Consider the following 13,183-nt stretch of genomic DNA (forward strand, 5'->3'; position numbering starts at 1 on the left):
TATGATACCCCTGGGGAAAAACTAAGCTCAGAAAAATGTTAACAACTGGATGAGAGAGACATTAACTTCCAGACCATAAAAATGAAAAGCAAGAGAGAGTTAAAATTAATATCCAATAAAGGACAACATATTTTACAGGACATTGACATTATGAAGAGGTTCAATTTTCCTCTTACAAATGACATACTTGAGAGTAACAGACATTTCCAGTGGCTCAGAAAACAAATTTAATTGACACTTAGAATGAAGGAAAGCATACAGGTTTTTTTTTTAAAAAGAAACTTTATTACAAATTTGTAGGTTTAAGAAAATATCCAAAAACTGTCAAAGTAGTATGAAAAATGCTGTCATCCTATTCACAGTTACCAGTTTTGTCCAATAAACATAGCATACAAAAATTGATAGAAACCATGGCAATTATTTTGGTGACACAAGTCAGACATTTGTAATTCTAAATCCCCCTGCTGATGACTAAGATGCTGCTGGCAGCCCAAGGGAACGATTAAATTGTACTATTTTTGAAAACTGGAAGTTTGGATGAAAAGGCTATATACATATACACATACTGTATTTTACCACATGTAGGGGTAACTCAGGGCAAACAAAACATGTCCCAGCACAATACTTAAAGTCTGTAAAAACCTGGAGAGCCAGGGAATGTGTGTATATGGTATTAAGTTATTCTCTATGCTCTGGTTCCCATTTTCTTTTACATCCCAAACCTAATAAAGACCAATTGTTTTCCACTCTCATTTATAAAAACAGTGAAGCTGATGTGTTGCTACACTGTCTTTTCAGACACAGAAAATGTTAGCTGCACTGCATGCAGGCAAGCAATCTAAAAATGTAATGCAGTTAAAACATAATATAATTAAAAGTGGGATTTTTAGAAGACTGTAGACTGAATTTACTGCAAGTGACCTAACACCTTAAGATCCCTTGAAAAACCGAGGCTAACATGACATTTCTAATGTCATTCACAGATAATTCATAAGACACATGAATGAGGAAAGAACTGTCTGATACATCTTACATTCCTGAACTGAAGTATAGACTGCTTTAAAAAAGCAGAAAGTTTGCAAGTATGCCATGGATTAAATCCAAACATGCCTTACAACTCTCACTCTGGGTAACTGGCTGCAATGGTTGGAAGCTGCAGCATAGACCATTGGTAACCATATTCTCAAATCCTTTAAACTGCACAGGACCTATACGCCACAACTCAGAGCTGCACTGTAAAAGAGGCTTCAATGTAAGAAGCGTGAAGATTTTAAAGGAGCAGGATGAAACATTTCTGTAACAATACCTGCTCAAGGTACTGATATGATCTAAGAGACAAAAAAAACCAAACACCCACGCAAAAACAACAAACCAAAAAAACCCAACATTGCCCCCCCCCCCCAACCCCACCAAACAGCTATGTGTAATTTAACTCTATTTTTATCAGGTGCTTGAAGGTCCTTAGGCAGAGGACATCTGGGATTTTCTATTGATCAATCCTACTTTTGCCAACAGCAACTTGGAAGAAACCAACATCATGTTAAAAAAAATACTCAGTGCATTTCATTCATTTTGCTGTTTCAACTTAAGTTGAAAAGCACAGAATCAAGAGTTATTCAAAGAACACTATGCTGCATAAGAGCAATTAGAAATCAACAGTCTCTCATCACCAGAGCAAACAGGATGGAAGATGCAGAACTGAATTTACAGTAATTTCCTTCCCCATGCAGACCAGATTAACCCTAGGTTAATGAGAGCTACCTGGAACATTTCTTAAAAGCGACCTGTTGGTAAGGAGGTTGCCTTGTTCTCCTGCATTTACTGAAAACTTGATTTCTGAAACACTGTAATTAAACAGTCAAAAATCTTCATTCCAAAGAAGGAAAATATTTCATGTACATTCTTAGGCGTGAACCTTCAGGCTTGGGAAACGTTTTTCTAGATTGTCAGCAAGTGTCTGATCAGCCTCACGCAGAACTTCAAGGAAACTCTCCACCTGGAAGTAAATTGCAAACACACACACAAAAAAACAAAACAAAACAAACAAAAAAACTTGCATGGAACACAGAATTCTTATACTTGGTATAGAGGGTCTTTCTACTCCTGTGCCTTCCCACCAACAGCCGCCAGCAGCAGCCACTGCAAAGAATAACGGAAAATGCTCCAGAGTAGATACCTTCCTCCTAAACCCCACAATTTCAGTTGGTCTAAATTTTGAAACATTATTGCCTTCCCCGAACTCTTATTTTATTGTTTAAAAGTACACAAAGAAAAGCTCCCTATGAAAAATATTTAGAATAATTATTCTATAAAAATGTGCAGGACAAATTTTCAGCTAACATAAATTTGCAGACATCCATTCATTTCAGCAGTTTGACCCTTGTATCAGCTGATGATCTAGGCAAAGCTCTGGCTGAAGTAAGCCAGAAGAGACAGAGGGGGTAAGACTGTCTAGGATGGCATGTTACCTGTGTCTCAGCAACTCTGTCTTAACTTTACATCTGATTCTGAAAGGCCTTGCCACCCGAGTAGTATTTTTTCAGCTATGTTAAAGACCTTGTCATATACTCACCGATGCAAAATAAAGAGGTAAGAGGTTCTGAAATGCACAGGAACATGTCTGTTCATTTAAATGTCCCTGGTGTAGTCCTTCTAACGTATTTTCCTGAAAAATAAAATGAGAAATACAACCAGCATGTCACAAACAGTTGTTGAAAGAACAAACTCAAAACAGTGCACGCGGTGTCTACAGTATGCGCTTCGTTCTCAAAACTGGGTAAAACCACCAGAACTTGCAGTTCTCAGAGAATGCCAGACGTAGCTAATACAAAAAGATGTGAAAGCTCACACACCACAAGTCTCTTCATGTGAATGCTCCCATAATAAAGAAGTCCAGCTGAGAAGGTGAGTTTATATATTGATACCTTTTCCTTTTCTTAAATAAATCGGCTTTCATTCAGAAGAAACAGTGACATGCACCTAGAAAATTTATCATACAGAATCTTGGCCTTGAAGGCATACACCTCAGAAAACCTGTGTCCCTGCCATCTAACACACATGTTGCTACTCACCTTCTGATTGATTGTCTAATGAATTTCCAGTATGCAACTTCACTTGCGCAGAAAAATGCCCATATTAATAGAAACATCTTTTTTCTTATCTACCCTGCAGAAAACCCTCTTAGAATTTTGGTTATTCTTACCTTGGTCAGTTCTTGAAGCATATTGGAAAGTAATTCACAGCAAATATCCTTCAAAATTTTTAAATGGAAATCTTCCTCATTTAGATCGGCCCTGCCAGTCTCTTGTTGTTCGGACTCCTTTGAGTTATCAACAGATCTCTTCCCACAGCCCTCCATGTATTGTAAGATACGAATCAAGCTCCCAATCAGAGGCATATCTAATATAAAGTAATAAGAAAAAGGAAGTTTAACACTGACATTTTTTCCCCATCCTTTCAAGGCATTAGAATTTTGAAACACACCTCAAGATTTTATACAAAAGCTATGGGAATGTATATTCTGACAATGTTGTGTTTTATCAAAGACTGTTTTAAAGAAGCAAGTAGAAATGTAGTAGAACACCCAAACCATTTTTTTTCTGCAAGGTAACCTGTATCTATAAAAAGTATATGCCAGTGGTATGGAATATGAGAAGGAAAATGTCTCTAGTAGTAACTCAGAGAGGCTAGTATGTTAAACTTGCATCCAGAGAATCCTATCAGATAAACCAAACCAACACCTCATCTTTCTGCTGCAGGTGACCTGACTCACATTCCCAAGATAGGCTTTTAATTTTAAAGACTTGTCAATGGATTGAAAACTAACAAGCAATAAAGAGGGATTTAAGTAAGTGCAGAATCTCCCTCTACTAAAAAAAAAAAAAATTACTATTGAGACCTCATATTTTAGCAAAGATGAATTCTGCAATTTTCCTAATTTATCCAATGGAGAAGACTGAACAGAATCTGTAGATTCTATTACTGTAACTCTTCAGAGAGATCCAGTAACCGAACTTTGAGCTAGCCTGATTTTTAGAGTCACCAGTAAAGAGCCTTACTGTAACTGAATTCTGTGTTCTGAACTGATCTCTAGTAAACAGTAATAAATTAACCACCTTTCACCCCACATAAAGTCAACTGTGAAAATAACTTAAAAAAAAAAAAAAACAACAGAAAAAAGCACGACTTGCTTTTCCTCATCTTGGTATATTCTTGTTCTGTCTGTGAAGCAAACATAGCAGACAGCACAGACAAAATAGAGGCCAATACAGTCTTCTGCTCCTGCACAATGATCGGTGGATCGTCTGGCTGGCAGAGTTCATGGCAAACGAGGTCATAAAGCAAACTCCAAGTCTCTTTTCCTCCATCAGGAGCCTGCACTTGAGAAAGAAAGAAAGAGAACCCACCAACCCATCAAATTTAATCTAGGTACACAAATTATTTTTCTCCCCATTAAATATCTGATGATCTAGAAGTTACTGCCATTCTTGGTCCTATCACATGTAGCAATTCAAGTGTCTTACCAATAGCCTGAATACCCTCATCCACCGTGGTCAGGAGCTGCAAAATATGCATATAAACATCAAGTCCTTCTGGATTATCTGATCTACACAGAACAAACAAAAAACGAAGACAAATTAAGGATCTGATTACTGAGTTTATATTCTGTGTGTTTTGGACACACAGAAGACTATCACTGCCATTCTCTTTGGTAACTAACTAGTTGACTCATTTCAAATGGTAAGTACAGGGAAATGTATTCTAGTGATCTGTCACACTATGCAGCTCCCACTGAAATCAGGATTTTCAGACACAGGCCTTAACAAGGTTATAAGGAGTCTCCCCAGCCATGAAACTCAAAAGAAATCTCACATACCGGACTTGTTTGGCTGCTTCAAGTATACAAGGCACAATCTTAAAATCTGGAAGTTCTTCGGGGGAATCATCTACAGATGGTCCCACAGACCGACAAGTGCCATTTTTAATCCAATTTAACATTAGCTCTTCATCTAGATCAAAGAGTTTGTCCACCACTTCACCCACTTTTACCAGCAATTCAACTGCACAAGAGAGAATGTGTAAGTTTCAACAAGACTAAAAAAAAAGATCAAAAATTAGCTCACAAAATGCTAATATATAAAAGTATTCAGAGTAAATTCAGTGCAGAAATATATTAGTTTCATTCACAACCTACTAATGGTTGATATGTTTATTTCCTTTTTGTAGCACAGATCGGGTGAAGAGTTTGATAAATAGGGACTGTTGGAAAGCCCACAGACACCTTCTACCTTATCGTGGAATTTATAAAGCAGGAACTTTATTCTGCAAAGAGACTTCAGGTTCCTGAAAAGTCGTAACTTCTGCTTCCGACTTAAAACTTTCCAAGATTTGTCCCTAAATATGCAGTTTTCTGCTAACCTTACACCTGCCAATCAGCATTTTACTTAAGTAGATCTGTGATTTCAATTGGATGGAGCAGGATTTCTGAGCATTGCCATTAAAAAAACAAAAAAAACCAAACCACCACCAAATTGAAAAAGCTAAATTATTAAGATTCCTAGACAAATGATAACTGCTGTTACAATTGAGTTGGACATGAAAAATAAATGCTATTCAAAATATTTCCATGATTAGGTGCTTAGTGTAGTTTTTGCTAAATTAGTGCTGAGAGAGATTTGTGTACCACTGACTGAATACCCAAAGCCTGTGCAGTATTCTGCTGCCATTCAGAATAACTGAATCATTCCTCCAGTTCACATTCCTCAAGTATGGTAGTTTTAAAAATGGAAAATACATATCTGATTTGAAAAATATTTCAAATGAGGTCTTGTTTCAAGGATCAAAAATGACATATGTATATCCCTGAACGAGGACTATGTCCTTTCCTTTACTGTGGCAAATAACAATTTCTTCTATTAGACCTATTTTTATTCCCTGCCCCAAGCCTTCTTCTTCCTCTATGGGTGCTTTTCTGGTTGGTTTTACATATATTTATAAAGCTGCAAAGGCAGGACAAGTTTATTTTGGTGTCCTTTAAATTAATGACATTTACTTAATTTTAAATAAATTCTGTACTCCCAGTTGAAAATATTTGTCTTGAAACTGCATACTTCAGTTCTTATTTTTTTCTGCAAACACCCACTAATTCCCAGCTTGTTTTGGCAACTTACCATTTGTAGAGCTAGACATGATAAAGCAAACACAGTCATACACGGAAGGGTTTTCACGGATTCTCTCAACCCAGACATTGGCCACCTCAGGCTGGGAGAGGCAAGTTAACAACAACCTAGACAAGAATTGCCCATTTAACAAACCAGAAGCCAATTCATTGATTTTAGCTGTACAAGTGTAAATCCAAAACAATCAGAACAATGTGACAGAAACAGGAATCTAGCTCACAGCAAATCAATTCCAGAACAATGCGGAAATGACAAAAAGATAGGATGAGAGGATAATAAAATAGTGAGCTCACTTGTCAATTTTCTTCCCAGGCCTCAGAACATAGCAGAACTATTGATGCATTAATTTCTGAGATGTCCTACCTGCTTGTTTCCAGAAGAGTTGGAGAGTCTGAATCACACAAACGTTGCAATAACACTTGGCTTTAAGGAGAAAATGCAAGATTAGATTAATAAATCATAGAATCTTAGAATGGTTTGGGTTGGAAGGGACCTTTAAAGGTCATCTAGTCCAACCCCCCCTGCAATGAGCAGGGACATCTTCAGCTACAGCAGGTTGCCCAGAGCCCAGTCCAACCTGACCTTAAATGTTTCCAGGGGTGGGGCATCTACCACCTCTCTGGACAACGTGGTCCAGTGTTTCACCACCCTCACCGTAAAACATTTCTTCCTTATATCTAGTCTTAATCTACCGTCTTTCAGTTTAAAACCATTACCCCTTGTCCTATCTCAACAGACCCTCCTAAAAAGTCTGTCCTCATCTTTCTTATAAGCCCCCTTTAAGTATTGAAAAGCCACATTAAGGTCTCCCTGGAGCCTTCTCTTCTCCAGGCTCAACAACCCCAACTCTCTCAGCCTTTCCACATAGGAGAGGTGTTCCAGCCCTCTGATCATTTTTTTGGCCCTCCTCTGGACCCGCTCCAAAAGGTCCATGTCTTTCCTGTGCTGAGGGCTCCAGAGCTGGAGGCAGGACTCCAGGTGGGCCCTCACCAGAGCGGGGTAGAGGGGCAGAATCACCTCCCTTGACCTGCTGGCCATGCTTCTTCTCATGCAGCCCAGCATATGGTTGGCTTTCTGGGCTACAAGCGCACATTGCTGGCTCATGTCTAGCTTTTCATCCACCCGTATCCCCAAGTCCTTCTCCTCATGGCTGCTCTCAATCCCCCTTCAAACCCCAGCCTGTCTTGATACCGGGGGTTGCCCTGACCCATGTGCAGGACCTTGCACTTGGCTTTGTTGAAGGTCACATGGGCTCACTTCTTGAGCTTGTCCAGTTCCCTCTGAATGGCATCCCGCCCCTCAGGCGTGTCAACTGCACCACTCAGCTTAGAGTCATCTGCAAACTTGCTGAGGGTGCACTCAATCCCACCGTCTGTGTCATTGATGAAGATATTAAACAGTAATAGTCCCCACACGGGCCCCTGAGGGACACCACTCGTCACTGATCTCCATCTGGACATTGAGGCATTGACCACTACCCTCTGGATGCCACTGTCCAACCAATCCCTCATCCACCAAACAGTTCACCCATCAATCCATCTCTCTCCAATTTAGACTCCAATAAAAACTGTCTTTGTTTAAAAAATAAATTATAAAAGGGTTAATTTCACAGCTGCAGCCATGTACTGAGATTAAAATCAGCTCTTCCTGACTGTGCATGCATTACCAGTGTTTCAAGATTGCCAAGCTTAGAAATTAAAGATTCAAGAACTTGACTGGTGATTAAAAAAAAACAAAACCACCAAAACAAAATAGTGGTCTGTATCCTCTTTTTTCTTCACTGAACACTTCCCACACAACTATGGTCAGCCAAAAAGGTATGAATGAAGATGAGGCATGGCAGGCAAACTCAGTTCCTTCTTATAACATCTATTTTATGATTGTTGAGTTCAGAGAAGCAGTACTCACGCATGCATAAAGCACCTATACACTTACCCGAGATTCTCATCTTTACTAATGGACATGCATATGTCTTGGAAACAGGCCATATTTCCTAATATTCCCACACAGATTTCCTGAAAAGTCAAAACACAGTGTAATGAAGCAACTGCAACATAGTTCACAATTTTATTTCCACAGCAATAGACAAAAGTAAGAAAGGTTCAAAGATGTTTTCCAGTTTGATTTCCAAGTTCTTACGACCCACCAATTTCACGACAGAGATACAGATTTTTTTCTAGTCTAATAGCATCCTGTAGCCTAAAATATACTCATGACAGGTACTACTCAGATATTTCAGTGGTGAGGTGTTCCATAAAAGCAAATACATCTTGAAATCAACTTTGCTTGCATATTCTATGTATACTGTTTTGAAGCTAATCTGGCATCCCTATTATTAAAGCAATAAAGAGTACTAAGAACAAAAATAGCACCATGTAAGTGCAACCCTCACAGATATTCACTTCCTCCCAAAAGAAAGGGGTCTTAATACAAGCTTCCAGCAAAGCCCATTTTCTGATTGCAAATAAAAAAACAAAACAAAAACAAACCCCCAAAACAAAAACAAAAACAAAAGCAGTGCATCCCATTAGGATATTCATGCCTAGACAATGATTAAAAGGACGCACGCTCCTATAAACGGAACTGTGAGAGCTCCGAAACACCTGGGGGTGACTGGTGCTAACACAGAATGTCCTGGGAATCACTCACTTTCAGCAACTTTAAGTTGGAAATCAACCCTCACCACTCAAGGTTTTCTTTTTTATTAACATTCTATTACCTCTGCTAAATTACAGCAGACACTCTAGCAGCCACTATTTCAAGAAAGTAGCCACAACAGCCAATTTGCACTGACTTCCAAATTTTGGTTGTACTTTCAAAAGACAAAGTAGTGAAATGTCAAAGCCTTATGTGTCTCTACTCATCTCCTGAAATAAAGCTTCTGGTAACTTCAGAGAAAGGGGAGTTATATCAACACTGAATACCTTTCAAAACACTATCTTGAATCCTAAATCCCAGTGCACTATGTAATACAAGCTGCAAAATAATGACATCAAAACAAAGGGGGAATAAAAAAAAAAAAAGCATTAAGTACCAGTGTCTAACAGTTCCTAACCGCTAACATTACTTTTATAGGTCTGACTACACAAATTCATGACCATTTCTGTTCAACAATCATGAAACAAGTAATGAGGAAAAAGAAGCCAGTTGTATTGGGTTTGCATGGCAAGGTTTTGGTAGCAGGGGGGCTGCAGAGGTAGCTTCTGTGAGAAGATGCCAGAAGTTTCCCCCATGTCCAATAGAGCCAGCACCAACCAGCCCCAAGACAGACCTACCACTGGCCAAAACCGAGCCAATCAGCGACAGCGGTAGCGTCTCTGTGATAACATATTTAAGAAGGGGAAAAAACTGCTGCACAACAGCAGCTGGAAGAGAGGAGTGAGAATATGTGAGAGAAACAACTCTGCAGACACTGAGGTCAGTGAAGAAGGAGGGGGAGGAAGTGCTCCAGGTGCTGAAGCAGAGATTCCCCTGCAGCCCAGGGTGAAAGACCATGGTGAGGCAGGCCATCCCCCTGCAGCCGATGGTGAAGACCATGGTGAGGCAGGCCGTCCCCCTGCAGCCCATGGTGAGGCAGGCCGTCCCCCTGCAGCCCATGGTGAAGACCATGGTGAGGCAGGCCGTCCCCCTGCAGCCCATGGAGGTCCACAATGGAGCAGATATCAACCTGCAGCCCATAGAGGGCCCCACGCCGGAGCAGGTGGATGCCCGAAGGAGGCTGGAAGCCCATGCTGGAGCAGGCTCCTGGCAGGACCTGTGGCCCCATGGAGAGGAGGCCATGCTGGAGCAGGTTTTCTGGCAGGACCTGTGACCCCACAGGGGACCCACACTGGAGCAGCCCATTCCTGAAGGACTGCACCCTGTAGAAGGGACCCACACTGGAGCAGGTCGTGAAGAACTGCAGCCTGTGGGAACAACCCACACTGGAGAAGTTCGTGGAGAACTGTCTCCTGTGGGAGGGACCCCACCCTGGAGCAGAGGAAGAGTGTGAGGAGTCCTCCGTCTGAGGAGGAAGGAGTGACAGAGACAACATGTGTTGAACTGACCGCAACCTCCATTCCCCATCCTCCTGCGCTGCTCAGGCAGAGGAGGTAGAGAATTTGGGAGTGAAGATGAGCCCAGAAAGAAGGGAGGGATGGGGGGAAGGTGTTTTAAGATTTGGATTTATTTCTCATTATCCTACTCTGATTTGATTGGTAATAAATTGAATTAATTTCCCCAAGTCAAGTCTGTTTTGTCCGTGACTGCAATTACTGAGTGATCTCCCTGTCCTTATCTCAACCCACGAGCCTTTCATTATATTTTCTCTCCCCTGTCCAGTTGAGGAGGGGGAGTGATAGAGAGGCTTGGTGGGCACCTGGCGTCCAGCCAAGGTCAACCCACCACAGCCAGTCTTTACTGTTTTTCATAACAAGCCTTATAACTAGGTTTGGTAAACTGAGTCCTTCATCAATAATGACATATATCAGCTTCAGCATCACTGAAATACTTACTGATTAGACCACATTAAAAACACTGCAAAAAAGCATTTTAAAATTTGATTTTGTGCTTTCTCCTCATTCCCCCAACCTATTCAAACATGCAACGGGAGGAGGAGGGAGACACGTGCAAACACATGTACAGAGCTATCTACTATTGCTATTAATATGGGACAACTTTTTGACAGTCCATACTTACAGTAAGGCGAGGGCATTTTGACTTGGCAAAAACTCCCATGAATATATCAGGGGCGTTGAACTCCTGAAGAAATAAAGCGACATCCTGTGGAGAAAGTGAATGGATAAGTAAATGGACTTCTACAATTTCCAAACGCAAAATCAGACCTTTTTTCAGAGCACAAGGACCGGATCAAAGAGATGTCAAACTTACTACAAGAGATCAGTTATTTCCCAACAGTTAATAACAATAATCCTTGCTTTTCAATAAGAGAAGATCAGCAAGCCCCTAAGGTGATTCAGGATGCCAGTGATTTGCTATACAATGAGCCAAAAAGTCACATTTAGTTTATTTTGCTCTCTATCTCAACAGAGGGTCAGAGATGCTAAGTCAGAATTCAGCAAATACCATGTTTTCAGACAGTGATGTCACCCACACATAGAAAAAGAAACAAGGGAAGGGATTACCATTAGCACTTGATCAGAGCATACAAAAGAGGAAATCTCCTCCTCCTTTTACAACATTAAACCACAAGATTAGTCCTCTATTTGGGAGTAAAGGACACATCTTCCATGTTTATTTAAAATATCTAACAAAGAGCCAGGGAATAAAATATTAATAATTTAAATATATATATATCTCTTACTTGAGAATTTGTTCCAGCATTTGAGAATGTTGAGAAAAATACCAAAAAGTTATGTTAGATTGCCATTGTGAGTCTGTAGCTAAAATTTAAAAGGATTTTTATCTATCAGAGAAAACTATGCTTACTAGCAGGATGCAATTGCTAGAGGAAAACGTGCCTATTTAGAGATGGCATCAATATTATCTCCATAATCAAACTGCTGAAGATACAGGCTATACACCTGAATTAATTTCAGCTACAGCTAAGGTACTGTCCTCTAACTCCAAGCTTCGGTTCAACTCCTGCACATAATACAGCAAACCAACAGGTGTGAATACAGCCCCATTTATGCCAGCTGACCGTAAGCAATAGCACCGCAGGATCCATTAGACACTTGGGGGAAGGTCTGGCAGACCACCTTGTTTCTTTTACATTCACACAGAGCTCTACTTTATATCCTCAAGCAGCAGCAAGGCATCCAGTGGCTAGGATGCAACAGAAGGCCTGCTTTTGCAAACTAGCGCTGGGCCTAAGAGCGCCCATGAAGTAAAAGTGCTCATCTTGCAAAGCAGCCTTCATGATGAGCCTGTTTGATGCCAGTTCACCACACCTGCCCTGCCTAATGACTCACTGTCAGCCAAACCAGAGAATAAGTAATACCATCGCAAACAGAAAGCTGACCGAGCCCGTTTAACTCTGTGCCTTCTCCCACTTCCAGAAGGATTTTGACTGAAGACGCTCAGCAACAGAAACGGAGCAGAAGCTGCCCGTAGCTGCAAGCCTCCCTCGAGGTCTGACTCCCGCACATTGCTCCTACCTCGTCCATCGACATGTCCCACACTTTGCAAATGTCGTTCTCCATCTCTTCGTCCAGTTCTGTCTGGATTCCCTCGGTGGTCACGGTGGGCTCCGTCTTCTCGGGGCTAATGACCTGAGAGAAAAGAGGGGAGGGGAGGCGGCACACGGAGGTACGGCAGTACGTGAGCTACGGCCGAGAAACGCTATGAAACACTAACAACGACCTCTCGCATCACTCAGCTTAAAAAAACCCACACTCAACTAGGAAACCGGTGTGTCGTGTGTGTCCCCCGACCCCGGTAACGGTCGCACCGCACCCGCCAGGCGCTGACTGTTACCGGGCCCGCCGGCCTCTCCCCTCACTGCGCCCCCGCTCCCCCCGGTCCGCACCTCGATGAGGCGGGTGAGGATGCTGAACAGCCAGTGCTTGCTGTACACCGTGTTCCCCACCGCGTCACCCTCCTCCTCCGCCTCGCTGGAGGGCGGCGACGGGTTACGGTCCATGGCTGCCGGCACCGCCGCCACTACCGCGCCGGCGTCAACGAGGCAGCGGCAGCCAGAGCGGCGCCCGGGCGGCGCCCCATAGCGCCCCCTGTCGGGGCGGGGCGCCGGAGGCCACAGCCCCACGGCCACCGTAGGCCGTCGCCAGCGTCCGCGCGGGCCCGTGGCGGGGGTCCCCGGCCGCCGCCGCCCCCTCCGCGGAAAGCAGCCCCCGGACTCCCCGGGCAGCCGAGGGGCCAGGAGACCCCCGCCCCTTGGCAGCGCCGGTGGCCCCCGTGATGCCCTGACATCGCCCCGCGGGGACGCGCACAGGGAGCGCCCGCCCTCGAGAGCGTCCCGCTGCCCTCGAAGCCGGCGCTGTGACCTCAGATCCCCACCCCCGAAGGAAAGCCAGCGGCGAGGGGGAGCAGTTCTCAGGAGAATG

At 42.6% G+C, this 13,183-nt stretch overlaps 1 protein-coding gene across 1 annotated transcript; it reads right to left on the reverse strand.

The window, feature by feature from the left end:
- Window positions 1-262: 262 nt before the first annotated feature.
- On the reverse strand, window positions 263-12,820 carry SAAL1 (serum amyloid A like 1). The gene is made up of 12 exons (XM_072865450.1): window positions 12,649-12,820; window positions 12,278-12,391; window positions 10,857-10,940; window positions 8,115-8,194; window positions 6,543-6,602; window positions 6,171-6,286; window positions 4,877-5,060; window positions 4,524-4,606; window positions 4,191-4,379; window positions 3,203-3,399; window positions 2,573-2,665; window positions 263-1,996 (listed from the first exon to the last, which is right to left on the reverse strand). Exons 1-12 carry the CDS (start codon window positions 12,760-12,762, stop codon window positions 1,904-1,906), a joined length of 1,407 nt encoding a protein of 468 aa, XP_072721551.1. The 5' UTR covers window positions 12,763-12,820; the 3' UTR covers window positions 263-1,903.
- Window positions 12,821-13,183: the final 363 nt, after the last annotated feature.

This window comes from Ciconia boyciana, chromosome 6, assembly GCF_034638445.1.
Source record: "Ciconia boyciana chromosome 6, ASM3463844v1, whole genome shotgun sequence".
Lineage (NCBI taxonomy): Eukaryota > Metazoa > Chordata > Aves > Ciconiiformes > Ciconiidae > Ciconia > Ciconia boyciana.